The 14,397-nt window shown below is 47.1% G+C and overlaps 1 protein-coding gene across 1 annotated transcript in view; it reads right to left on the bottom strand.

Annotated features, from left to right (window-relative positions):
• The window catches only part of FAM135B (family with sequence similarity 135 member B), a 168,159-nt gene that overhangs the window by 28,972 nt on the left and 124,790 nt on the right, over positions 1–14,397 (bottom strand). Inside the window, exons 7-9 of the mRNA XM_087447415.1 lie at positions 12,922–13,075; positions 10,766–10,815; positions 362–517 (exon numbers count right to left, since the gene is read on the bottom strand). Coding sequence (XP_087303541.1) covers positions 362–517; positions 10,766–10,815; positions 12,922–13,075 — 360 coding nt within the window. The remainder of the gene's footprint in view (positions 1–361; positions 518–10,765; positions 10,816–12,921; positions 13,076–14,397) is intronic.

The following is a 14,397-nucleotide window of genomic DNA, read 5'->3' as shown; positions in this document are numbered from 1 at the left end:
TATGCATTAGTGCCTGCCCATATGCATCCAAGCTGGTGGCAAAGAAATACACTAAAAACAATGTCTTACATTTGAAAACACTTTCTCAAAACACTTTCAAAGCACTTGTAATATCCCTTGGGATAGGCTCTGCTATTATCTGGTAGCCCAGGCAGGTATCTTATGAGTGACAGTGCAAGGTATAAGAGGCTAAGTAAGTTCATCAAGTCCCACTGCAAGTTCATGGTGGAGCCACGGCCAGCATTCCAGTCTACAGAAGTCAATCCCAATTCTTATTCTGCCCAATGAACTGACTGTTGTGAAGCTTCCTTGAGAGATCACTGGCATGCGATTGGAGAAATTATACCATTTGACAACCTACCCTCAAGGTGTGATGTTCCTGGGTGAGATAAGTGGTCACTTGGGAGTGTAGAGTCACCGTGTCCAGAAATTGGGTCCACAGAGCCATCAGGTGGGAGGCGAGCCAGGCGAGATCCTTACTTATCTGCTCAGCTATTTTCTCCGGATTGTTTAACATCTGGAGAGGGAAGAAGGTGGTAGTGAAGGAGCTCTACTCCATGAAGCTTCTGCTTCTTCTCCCAGAAGTCTTTATAGACATCTCTGTTTTTAATGAATCTCTCTCCTTTCTTTGGACTCTACTCTCTGTCCCATTACATACTGAACTCAGTACTCTGAAATCATTATAGCTCCCACTCATTAATATCTACTAGTTGGCAGGTCAAACACTAGGTGTTTTATACGTTCTTAATTCCTATAGTTATGCTTTGGTAGACTTACCGTAACCATCATTTTACAGAAAAATAAAACGAGAGTCAGAGGGATTAAATAGTGTGCCCAAGGTCACACAGAGCTGGGGTTAAACTGTAGGGCTTTCTAACCACAAAGCCACAGCACCACACTGCCTTTATAGAGTGAGTATTGTAAAAACACCTCCCGAGAAACCATACAGCCTTTATAACCTCAGAGCATCTAACTAGTCAGGTGATTTCCACATGGTGCGTGCTAAATAGCCCCACCACCATCTCCTCTCGTCACTCCACATCTCTTAAGGAGGATACCAGTTCACCTTGACTGAAACTTGAAGAAGCCAGTCTAAAGAGGGCCTGAGCCTTTGGGGGAAACTTTGGATTGTTGCAGTTTAGAACTAAGGAAAGCCATCTGTTTGAGGGATAACTTCAATTCTGGAGAGGTAAGAAGAGAGATCAAGTCTCTGAGAAGAGGTAGGCAGCCAGTTGTGGCCTGACGCTGAATTCTAGGCTTTGTCATTCATTCAACAGGCGTGCAGTGAGCATCTTCCATGACCCAGGCACATGCTTAGAATAAATGGAGACACAAAGATAAATAAGAGAGAGTCTCTGCCTTCAGGGAGCCTGATTCAGTGGAGGAGATAGGAAGGTGGGTTAACAATTAAGAGTGATGGGGATCTCTGTCAGGAAAGACGCAGCAGGGACACATAACCACAGCCATTTTAAACCCATCACTGCCCCCTTCTTTGCCCTGTGCCTTAGTTTCTTCATCTGTAAAATGAGTATGCAAAGCAAATAACTGTTTATTGGATGTAACGTATGGAGGTTGCTTTTGCTATTCTTGGACTAAAGGCTGATGCTAGATGAAGGCATGTTGGGTGGAGTGAGGCATCTAAGAGTAAGAAAAAGAGGAGAGGAAGAACTTGGCACCCAGTAAGGTTCTTTAATTGTTGGATATTGTTACTTTATAATTAATGACAAGCTTCCAGATACAGGGCATCATTCAACTGTAGCATCTAGGAGCTGCTTCTTCCAAGAGGATAGATCAGTCTTTGATGACTACACAAGCTACAAAACTCCAAAATGAGAGACCGACCCTTACTTCCTTCTGATGGAAACATTACTCATAGCACTGGCTCTATTGGGAGGCAGGGATCAAACAGGGAATGCCCACTCTTGGTTCAGTCCCATAATCCATGGCCAAAAGTGTTAAGAGGCAAAAACATAAGGCTTGGGTTGGTGAGAGTGGGGGATGTGGGCAGCCACTGGAAAATCTCCAGGCTGGAAGGAGGCTTTCAAATGGACCAGTAGTGGCTCGTCTTTAGATTCTCCAACCAGTTACGCTCACTAATGAGTGCCAAGCTCCTGCACCAGCACTTGGCACCATTTTGGCCCCGACAACATTCTCTGCCTTACCCCCTGGCTACCTTCTCTTCCGGCCCAGTGCTTGCCTATCGCCCCAGCCACACTGACATTCTCACAATGGCCTGAACACACTCAGCTATTTCCAAGCACCAGGCCCTTGATCAGGCTGCACATTCTCCTTGGACTGCCTTCTCCTCTCATCTTCCAATCTCCTTTCTCCCTCTCATCACCACTTTGGGCTTGTCCGTTCTTCACGAGGTAACTGTTGAAGGAGTCAGTGGAGTCCACTTTGTTTCTGATGACTCTTTTGAAATTTCTCCTGTGCTCCCTCTACGAGCTTATGCACATGTAAGATGAACCTCCCTCTCTTTGAAGTCTCCTTGATCTTGCACAGGCCACTCTCATGGCACCACTAACCATACGTTGCTTGTTTCACTTCCTACATCTCTCCTGCCCGCATTTAGAGCTTTAGCCTTCTTGGTATTCCCAGTACCTACACAGTGGCTCATGGATGGTGGGAATTCAATAACTCCTCATTGAATAAATCAGTGACTTGGCACCAACAAGAAGCAGCCCATTCCTCAATAAGTGGACTTCCCTGACTGGGTTTCTCATTCTGTCACCCACAGCTCTCCTCCTTCCACTACAGCAGTATCAGCACACACAGCATGAATTCTGAGCTCAGCCACCAGAGTGAAAGGGAGAAAAAGAAAAGCTATTCATTAAATGTGTTTTGGGGAGAATTATTTTTTCCCCTGGTTGATTACAGAAATGGCTCCAGATAAAGTTAAGGAAGCTTCTAGTTAAGCCGCAAGAGGACTCTCCTACTCTCACAGATGCCTGGGCCTGTGCAATTACAGATGATGGGCGTGGAGGAGTTTCTCCAATGAGACCAAGGAGAGGCCCTTCATGCTAACAAGGAGGCAGTGTGGACCCACTCAATGCCATTTCAGGTGGAGCTGCCAGATAAAGTGCACAGCCACTCACCCTTGCCACTCCTCCCATGCTTTTCAGCTGGGCTCTAACCACACTCCTTCATTCAGTGACTCATTTTCTCACCCCCTTGCCCCCTTGCTCTGTTTACTGAGTGTCTATTATGTGCTAGGGGTGTGCTGAGCTCTGGGGAGCCGAAGATAAATACATCCAGTCCTGCAAGAAACATATGATTCAGTTATAGCTATTTATTTAGACAGTTATACCTACAAAATACTGTGACAGAGATATATTCTGAATGCTCTAGAAGAGTCATGGAAGGCTTTCTGGAGGAGGTGACACCTGCATTGTGTCTTCAAGATAAGCAAGCATCGGATCAGAAAAGTCTGCTTCACATTCCCTGAACTAGCCATGTTCTTTCACAGTGTTCCTCAATCCTGGCTGCACGTTAGAATCATCGGGAGACCATAAAACTACAGATGTTTTGGTCCATCTCAGAATCTCTGAGCTTATAGCCCAGACACTAGAATTGTTAAAATGTTTCCCAGGTGGTCTTAATGTGCAGCCAGGGTTGCAAATCCCTTCTGGATCACAACCCCTTCCATCGTACATGTCATCATCTTTGTCTGGAATCACACACACACACACACACACACACACTGCGGTATCCACTTGTGTTTCAGATCTTAGCTCAATGTCACTCATCTAGGTGGCCTTTTCTGAATACACAAAGGGTGTCTAATAATTACAATGGCAAAATGACCACTGAAAATTACAAGTCACTTTGGGCTGAGTGCTCTATAGAAATTAATTTGCTTAATCCTCATACTAATCCTTTTGGGTAGGTGCTATTATTAACACCCCTGTTTGATGGATGGAGTAACCAAGGCACCAGGAGGTTAAATAAACATGCCCAAGATTACACAGAAAATAATCACACAGGAGCCAGTGACACAGGGAGTCCAGCTCCAGGGCCCATCATGCTATGTTGCCTCTCATTAACCCTACTACACCCTGTGTAGACCTGCATGGTTGCTCCTATCCCACAACAGCATGCCTTACATCTGTTCTACCCACCTACTGATGCAAAAGACAGGAGATATCTTCAAATTCACGGGATGTACCTGGAGGATCGGGCTTAGAACTAACCTAATATCCCCTTTATGGGTCATTTTTCCCTTCAGATGCTCAGAGGCTCTTTTCATCAATGTTCAACAACAGTTCCACAAGCTCATCTATTTACATGACTCGGGACCAAGTGTGACGTGGATGGAAGAAACTTCAAGCCTTTCCGAGAGACATTCACCCATTCAAGGAAACTCGAGGGCTTGACTTGGGTTGACAATTACTTTGGGGAACTATTCTCTACTTGATGCTATCTGGAGACTCATTTTTCATAGTTGCTTCAACAAATACTTATCGAGCACCTAGTATGTTTTGGTAGCAGGCTGCAAATATAAATAGAACTCAACCTGTTCCAGGCAGGAGCTCATGGCTCAGTGGAGAGGGGAGAAAAGTGCCACAGATCATTTTTTGTCAGTGAGCAATGGCTGGATTAGAGTGCTGCCCCATTGGACAGAGGAGGTCACCGAGAGTCCTCAGGTCCCAGGGTCTCAGCTGGTTCCCTGAGAAGCAAGCATTTGGCTTGGGCCTCGCAGGCTGACTGGGATTATGTGAAGAATGAAAACCAGGTGAGATGGGAGAGTAAGGCAGAGGCAATAGCATGGAGAAGGGCACTGGGTGAGAACACTGCTCTGTCCCGGAAACGGACTAGAATACTGCCTGTGGAGGAGGGCCGGAGCGGGCGAGAGGAGCATCACACTCTCATTGCTTTGATGGCCATCGCTAGCAATCAGGCCCTCTTGTGGGTGAATGGGATCCACTTTACACAGGATAGTGCGAGTTGTCATGTGTTTGGTTTCCGTGCCCACTGCAGCCTGCTTTGTGTGGGATGTCGTGCAAAACAAAAGACGAATCAGGGAAGGCCTCTGCCACTGAGGAAGCTGCATTTACAGTAGAGATCCCTGTAAGCAGAGCAACCCTACGATGTATCCAGGTCCCTCTGGGCCTATGGGCCTCCATATTCGAGGAGAGGATCTTGAAAGCAAGCAGGCATTGCTGCCAAGGCCCTGATCCTCAGTAGGGATGCTCTGGAATGCAGCCAGGGGTCCTGCAGCTGGAGAGGGTCACACTGGGGAAGGGAAGTCCAGGCTGGGAAGAGTCCGACTCTGTGCCCAACCTCACAGTATAGCGAAGGAGCCCAAGGATGGATGGAAACAGGAAGGGCGCCCTCTAGTGGAGTTTCCGAGTTTGGACACTATTCCAACCGTGGTCCGGAAGTACCAGTTGCACTGTCTCCTGGGGACGTGTTACAAATGCAGAACCTTCTGCCCCAGCCGGGATCAAACCAGAATTTGCATTTTAACAAGATCCCCAGGCAATTCATATGCACGTTAAAGTTTGAGAAATTCTAAAATTAGAGTGAGAAATGGATGGTACTCAAAGGAGTTGCCTCCAGCTGAGCTCCGTGGCTCCCTAGCTACCCTGGGAGGGTTCTAAATAATCAGAGCTCTGAGTCTCCCTCTAGAGTTTGTGCTGAAAAGGAATAGTGCCAGGGACTGTGGCTGGCCAGGGAGAAAGAGGCCTCAGTGATCACAGGGGACAGTCACTCTCTAAAACTTTAGTTTCCTCTGCTAGGAAACAAGGCTAATAAAATCTACATCCTAGGACCAAAACCAGGATTCAGGCAAAAGGCCTGTAATGTCCTTATCAATGGGATCATCCTCTTGAACTACCTCAAAAAGATGTTTTCAGGCTTAAATGAAATAATTTAAAAACTCTCTGGCAAGGGGGTTGGAAAAAATAAACAAGTAAGCAAAACAAGCAAAAACCCGGCTGCCTCCAATGGGTAGCCGTTCATTCATGCCTGATAATCTGTTTTTAGTGTTTTAGTATTTCCTGCAGGAGGGCGCAGTTCAGGGAAAGACCATACAACAATTGGGAGCTCCCAGAAGTTTATGGGGGCAACCAGGGAAGAATCTTTTGAATGATAAGAAACCCTATCTTGCTGTATTTTAAAACAAAATTGGTAATTGCTTTCCGGGAGATACTCAGCATGAGGTGGACCTGTTTCCTGTTCCAAAGTACGCAGCCGAGTTGCATCCGAACCTTTCCATCCACTGCAGAGAGCACACCCCATCCCTCTACTAATCAGGCTACACAGCAGGGATCCTCATCATCTGCTCTAACTCAACTTTCCAGCCCGGCCCCCCACAACCGGCTTCACATACTCCCCTCTGCAGCGATCGCGGGCCCCAAGCGCCGCCGGGGCTCCGTCAGGTCGCATCTTACCCTGGGCTTTGCGTGGCTGTTCCCCCCGTGTTCTCCTCCGTGTTCTCCCGCCTTCACGCTGACCTCACACAGAGCCTGCCGCACCCCTCCCGTGCTCTCACAGCTCCCTCGCCCTACTCTCCCCGGTCTAGCGCTGACCCTATTGGCAACTTCTGCCTTATGTGTGAACAAATCTGTTTCGCACTAGGCTGCTAGTCCTGGGAAGGTCTCTATTTGCTGCATTCCCAGCAAATAGAGTGGCTGGCACAGAGTAGGTGCTTAATCTATGTTTATACGATTCACGTGGGGTAAAGATGCATCTGCACTGCTCTATCACGTAGAGCTCTATGTTCACAAATTGTCTGAAATCACCTGAAACCCCATCCATCCCCGAGATGGGAGCATTCGCGACCCTGTGGGGGTTGGCCACTAGGTGGCGATGTTCTGCTTCTAAACGCTCTGCCAGCTGTGGGCGCGCCTTTCGGAGGCGTTGGGGAAGGGGCTTTGTTTCTTCCACTTCAAGCACCAGGCTGCCCTTTAGCAAACCACGGAGCAGACTGACGCCAACCTTACTCGCCCTTTCCCTCCCTGTCTCCCAGCCGCATCCCTGCAGCAGGCAGCTAATTTGATTGCTTTCTACCACATAAAACCTGGGGCAACACTATTGCTCAAAACCGGGGGCAGCATCCCTGCAGCTCCGGGCAGGAGCCAAAAAAGGAAGGCAACCCGTTGGCCCTTCATGAGATATATCTGACAGACTCATTGGCAGCCTGGGTTCTCACCTGGACCCCTGCAGGCTCCAGATGCATCAATATTGCAGTGGCTTGCGAATGGCCTTGGGTTCAGACCACGGGCTCACCCCTTGGTGGTTCAGGGACTTTAAGGAAGCCACACTCCTCTGTGTCCACTTATGGTAAAATGAATGGGGGACATATATGTGCATCCCCCTGCACTCGCAGGTCTGCTGTGAGGGCAGTGCCCGGTGCATCACAGGTGGGGAGCCAGCATCCAGTACATGGAAGTTGGCACTGTCATTATTTTTGCTGTGAATACCATTAACCACTGTTTCCTGCCTTGAGATGCACTCTCTTTCCCTCCTTTTTCCACACAGCCCACAATGATCTTGTCACCCTCCTTCCTCATGGCTCTCACTAACCCGGGAGGTTACACCAAGCTCTGTACCGTGCAGGGCAAGCAGGCCCCTTCATCGTTAGCCCAGGCTCCACCCAGAGCCTCAGTCACCCCACTGCCTCCCTTTCCAGGATCCCTGCTCACTGACCCACAAGTACAGCCTTGCACCCTCTGCCTCCAGCCTCCATTGACTGGACTGCCCCTGCACAAAAGGTCAGGCTCCCTCATTCCCTCGAGGCTTGGCTCCAACGCAGCCTCCTCTCTGGCGTCCACTAGCATCTGCCTCCTCACAGACAGAGTTAGCATCAGCGACACATCCTCCTGGGGTCCCACAACCACGCACGTATCTGTGTCCCATCTGCAACCCCCACAGGCCCGTGAGGCCCGTCCATCAGGAGAGGGTTAACAAGCGGTGCTGGGACTGTGTGCACACGCAAGCTCATTTCATTCCGTCATAGCTCCTTTGCACATGGGAAACCAGCCACCAAGAGGGGACATGGCCTGCCCAAACTGGACAGCCAGCCTGGCACATTCAGGACTACACCCTGCAGTCCAGCAAAAGTTGACTCAAACCATTACGCAGGAAAGACGGTGAGTGTGGTGACAAATAGATGCCAATCTGCTCTTCAACCTGACCTGGTGAACTGTGAATTGGAAAGCTGACTGTGTGTGTTTTTCTTTTTTTTTAATTGCTAAAACTAGATACCTGATAACTTACAGATTAAAGCCATTTCTCCTTGGATGCTGAACTGTGCCTCCCACGAGCCCACTTCTCTGGTCTGGAGCTGGGGCCCCACCAGGCCTGGAAGGAGAGGCCAGCTCTGCAGAGCAGACACCGTGAGCCTGGCACTCAGCAAGGTCCTTTCACGGGCTCTCGTGGTTCCTCCAACAACCCCAATATGTGATGAGGAATACAAGGCCCTAAAGGCTGAGCAACGTCCATGATCATGCAGCTGATGTGCAGAAGGGCTGGAGCCTGGATCTGAGCCCAGGCCAGTGTGGCTGTGAAGCCTGTGGGCCCTTTCCACAGTGGCACTGCCTCACGTGCACTCAGGGGAAGAGCGGAGAGCTGCCCCCATCTGGAGCCTTACGGCCTGTGGTCTGCTTAGCTATCCACTGGGTGCACTGCCTTTACTGTGTCCAGGCCTAGGGAGTGTCCGCTCCCACGTGTTGGCCTCCAGGTCTTTTGCCAGCCTCATCTTTCCCTTACACAGTCTGTAAACGGACTCCTGTCTTACTCACATGTAGCCTGCCGCCCCAACTTTTTATGATGGGCAGTGCCTCTATTATCTGTACAGGTAAGTACCCCCTTCCTTGAGGCTCATATCAAATGGAACCTCCCCCATAGACCCTTCCCTAATGCCCCCCCTCAGTACCCAATGCCCATCTCTGCATCCTGCCCTCTCATAGGCATCTCCTGTCCGTCCACCATAACTCTGAGTTTTGCTAACTTGATGACATGGTCTGAGGCTGGGCGTCTCAACCCTGGCTGCACGTTATACTCATCTGGGGAGCTTTCCTTTTTTTTAAATTTTTTTCTTCCAGTTTTATGGAGCTATAATTGACCTACAACATTGTGTACCTTTAAGGTGTACAACATGATTTGATTTGCGTATATATTGTAAAATGTTCACCACAATAAGGTTAATTAACACATCTATCACCTCACATAGTTACAAGTTTTTTATCTTGTGATGAGAACTTTTAAGATCTAGTCTGTGAGCTACTTTCAAATATACAATACAGTATTGTTAACTGTAGTCACCGTGCTGTACATTACATCCTCAGAACTTATCTTAAACTGGAAGTTTGTACCTTTGACCACTTTCACCCATTTTCCCCACCCTGACCCCTCACCTCTGGCAACCGCCAATTTGATCTCTGTTTCTATGAGTTTGTTTTTTTTGATTCCACATATAAGTGATATCATACAGTATTTGTCTTTCTTTGTCTGACGTATTTTACTTAGCATAATGCCCTCAAGGTCCATCCATGTTGTCCCAAATGGCAGGCTTTCCTTCTTTTTTATGGCTGGATAATATTCCATTGTCTGTGTGTGTGTGTGTGTGTGTGTGTGTGTGTGTATACCACAATTTCTTTATCCATTCATCCATCAATGGACACTTGGGTTGTTTCCATGTCTTGGCTATTGTAAATAATGCTGCAATGAACATAGGGGTGCAGATATCTTTTCGAGATAGTAATTTCGTTTCTTCAGATACATCAACAGAGTGGAATTGCTGGATCATATGGTATTTCTATTTTTAATTTTTTGAGGAACCTCCATACTGTTTTCCATAGTGGCTGTACCAGTTTACATTCCCACCACAGTGCACAAGGGTTCCTTCCCTTTTGTCCATCCTCACCAGCATTTGTTGTCTCTTGTTTTTTTTGATGACAGCCATTCTAACAGGTGTGAGGTGATATCTCAGTGTAGTTTTGATTCATCTGGGGAGCTTTTAATGAAAATATAAATACCTGAGCTCCACCCCTAGATATTCTGTTTCAACCAACTTAGGTGGGACCCAGGCAAGGGTGTATTTTTAAAGCTCCAAATGTCTTTCTACTGTGTAGCCAGAGTTGAGAAACACTGGTTTAAAAGACAGAGATGTCAGTTTGCAATGAGACAGCCTCACGAGTCCTGCTTCTGGCATTGATTAGCTGTGTCACCCACCTGAGCTACCATGTTCCCTTCCATCTCAATTTGCCTCTTGTTATAGAAGGATAATAGTACCAAGCCAGACCATCCAACGCAATGGGATGTGAGAGTGTTCCGGAGACTGTAAATAACAATAATATGCATTTGCCACGTATTTATTAAGCACATATTCTCAATACCTGCTTGATGGATTTTTGGCAAATGCACATTACTGTTTTCCTCCTCACCATCATCGTCATTGAAGCTAGCCTCCTGCCATATCTGAAGCCGTCTGAGCACAGATGCAAGGTCTCTAACCCCCCCTTTAAATGGATGGGAAATGGACCAATGAATAAATGTAGTATGAGCTCTAGGGACACAGAGACCTGTTACCTTGTTTAGTTTCTCCAAAATATCTAGCACAGAGCTAGACACACAGTAGCAGTCTAAAAGACACTTAATGATTTAGGGTAATGGGATATGAGATTATTTCTTCAGTTTAAGATCTAGAGTGAGGTTACAAGTCCTGTCTTCCATCTCCGATTTCTATATCAAACAAGCAATTATGTTTGCCCTGTCTAACTACTGCCATTCAGACCCCAGGAGTTGGTTCTCTAATTACCTGTAGCTCTGAGCACAGCTGAGAAAGCGTTTCTTCAACAGCAAGGGACTCTAGGGAGAAAAAAGTGCAATTGAATGGACACACACTGAAATCTAGCAGTTGGTTTCAAGTTGGCGTTAAAGAAACACAGCTCATGGGGACTCTCCTTCTACCTAGTTGAACTGCCTAAAGGGGTTTATAAAGAAAGAGGATAAACCTGATTTGCAGCCCTGTGACTTCACACTTGATAAAGGTCAACATCGTCTCATGGATGCGTTTCTGAGAAACAGTAGATCCCCACATTCATATAGCACTTTGAGCGGTTCAAAGTGATCCCACGTTCTTTTCTGCTTTTGCGGGTACGTGTGTGCACACACACATATGTATGACACATATGGGACATGGATTTGTACCTCCATCATACAGGTGAATGATCGGAAGTCCAGAGAGATGGACTGGCTCCACTGACTGCCTGGCTCCACTGACTCTGGTATTAGTGATCATCACAATCCTCCATGCCACCCAAAGAGGAGTCTGCAGTCCTGCCATCCCAGCAGCAGGAGCCTGATGGCCTCTGGCCATTTGTGACTTACTGTTCACAGTTTTGCCTGTTTTTGAACTTTCCTCTAGTTCCATGATGTGTGGTCAGTGGTTTGAAGTTGACCACAGCATGGTCTCTAATACAGCTTTGTTGTTGTCCAGGTGAGTGGAAGCAATCTCTCCACACCTTACAATCCTCGATAACAGTCTGATGAGCACACATCTATCCACCCTGCAGCTCTACTCAGGTCTGTGTAATGCAGCAGGCATAATGGACTTTTGTCATACTGATCACGGCTGTGTGCTTGGTGTCTGACACAAAGTCTGGCACATAGTAGATCTCAATAAAAATATGATACTGAGTGAATGAACACATAAACTCAGTTCCTTTGGGTGAAAAGAAGGCAAGAAGCCAACTGCTACTGCACCATCTCCACTCTCCCTTCGAGCTCTGTACACTGGCTCTGATCTGTGCATATCTTTATTGCAGGCGTAACATTTGAATCTGAAAAAAATGCAACTCCACAAATGTGCTATTCAAAGAGTAGTGCCTGAGCCCAGGACCTGTTTGGGGTGTTAGAGCTGATAAAGCTAGATGGTAAGATGCACCAGAATTCAGTTCATCAACAACACTGCACCTCCTCCTTCACCCTACATCCCAGGCACTGCATATGGGTGATCTGAGGGGGCTCTGCTCTCAAAGACCCCAAGTCTAGCAGGGAAGAGAAACATGCAAAGGAATCATTGTTATGTGGTGTGTTCAGTGCAGTAACGGACAGTGTACAAGGCCTTAATACCGCCAAAGCCGTGATTATCTCAGCAGGTGAGGACTAGGGGACAAGGAGGGAAGTTGAGGCACCCAGCTGGATTCTGTTGTTAACCTTGAATACCAGGCTAAGGACTTGGCCTCTGTTCTAGGGGCAAAGGGGCCTCATTAGAGGACTTGGAGCAGAACCATGATGCATCTCCTGCTGTAGGTGAATGTGACATGATATAAACGACCCTGCCCCGGGAGTCACTGCAGGATCTCTGTGCTCCTGTCATGGTTCTGCCACATATTGCTGTGTGACCCTAAGTCACCTCTCAGCTTTGGTTCCACCATCTGTCAATCAAGAAGGATTCAGGCCGAATGATCTCCATGACGTCTGATGATGTGCAAGAAGCAGTATATCCACAGAAAACGAAATATAATGAATGGCTACTAAGGGGTTTCTATAATCATCCAAATTAAAAAATAGATATGAAGTTCTTTTTTAGGATTGTTTTATACACTTGTAAGTTGTAATCCCATAACTACAGCCTAATTAAGAAAAGGCTATAAACAAGCATTTTCCCTTAGAAAGCAGCTTAACATTATGCACCAATAGCACCAGGTGTGTAGTACGTGTCCCATAAATGCTTGGTGGATGAATGAATGAGAGAATGAATGTGCCTTAAGGTGCTCCTGTCTTTTCCTCCTGCATTTGCTCATCCAGCATTGTCTCCTGCTGGAATGACATAGGGTACAGAAAAACCTACCTGAAACAGGGCTTGCTCCTGTGACGTTTACAAAAGCAGGCAGACTTTTCTTAAGCCCTAGTCCAAAGGGGAAGGCCGGCTACTGGGATGGGGTTTATCCCCTGCGCCCAGCCCCTTACCCAGCTCCATGTGTGGCAGCTCTGGGATGTCCCTCATGATGACCAGGAAGTAGGCACGGAGTCCCCGGTAGGCGTGTAAGAGCAGGAAGCACAGCTCCCGGTGCCACTTGTAAGCGTGCTGCATGCAGTTCTCGGAGGGCACGTAAAAGCTCGCCTGCAGGGGGAATGAGAAACGAAAGCTGAGAGAGTTTAGAAAGACTGTCACACACGGCCTGGTCCTTAGCTCAAGATTCCAAGAAAAGAGAGAGTGTGAGTCTTCCCTAGCCCTCTGTGCGGGAAAACCATTGAAATCTGCCAAGCTTCTGTCCTATCATGTTCAAATTTAAATAATAATCATAATAATGATAATAATAAATGATGATGAAGACGATGATGATGGCACTGACCTCACAGGTTTGTGACAACTGATGACACCCACTTACACACCTCTTTCCCTCAACACCATAAGAAGAGGCCATGGCGACAGACAGAGGTGGGCTCCTTTTCACAGGGAGATAAGGAATTTAGACAAACCCTCCTAGTAGGTGCGTGAGTAGCACATAGTGCTGAAAAGGAGAAAAATACCTTGTTGTAAAATCAAAAGAAGTTGTGGGGTTAAATGATCAATCTTGAGAGTGCATTTTGTAAGAGGCTCTGAATGTGAGCATGCAGTGTCAGAATGTCTGTCTGTTACATTTTGTTTGTAGCTGTAGGATGCATTAAACCAGCAGAATTACACAAATGTGGTTTGTCTGATGAGGAAAAAATACCTAAGTCTACAATTTACTCGGAGATCTAGACATGATGGAAAAGAAGTAACAGGACAGTTCTGACTCTTGTAAATTGAAGAGAGAAGGACGTCTTGGGGTGAATTTCAGGAGGGATTTGTTGTGAGAACAGGGAAAGGAATCCCATGTGGAGAGGCTTGGGCAGCAGAAATAGAGAGGTACTGAGTTGTGCGCTGGAGAATTCCATGGCTGTCTATCTACTGCTCACGTGGCTGTGAGGGGAGGAAGTAAATAACTCTTCATGATCCCATGCAGCCTTGTCTGTCCTGCTGGAAGGAACTCCAGGTGGAGTGTTGGTGGAATTCCATTCTCTTGGCTTTTGTGAGTTGACTTGTGTATCTGGTGATGTGGCAGCCTCCTGCCTCATTTGGTTTCTATTTTCCTTGCTGCCATTCAAGAGGGCTGAGTTGGTCAGTGGTGGCAGGACAGGTCTGATGGGGTCAATATCCACCTGCATTTCATCTATGCTCCCAAAGTTGCCATGAAGGCAGACAATGATGGGTGTAATTATATTCACTCTAACCACTGCAACATGATGATTGGGTCACATGTGATGTAAGGTGCTACAAATTAGGAAACCTACATGGGAGTGTCAGGTCTGCTGTCACCTAGTTCTGAGCTAGTCTTAGGTCAGATCCCTAGAAAAGAGACCCAAGACAGAAATACGCCTTCAAGTCATGGGATGTGTGTTCAGGAGCAACGCTTTTTG

The sequence above is a fragment of the Ceratotherium simum genome, chromosome 23 (genome assembly GCF_057802395.1).
Source record: "Ceratotherium simum simum isolate JZ-2026a chromosome 23, ASM5780239v1, whole genome shotgun sequence".
Taxonomy (NCBI): domain Eukaryota; kingdom Metazoa; phylum Chordata; class Mammalia; order Perissodactyla; family Rhinocerotidae; genus Ceratotherium; species Ceratotherium simum.
Note: the sequence above shows the minus strand (reverse complement) of the source record. Positions and strands in the feature narration are given on the sequence as shown.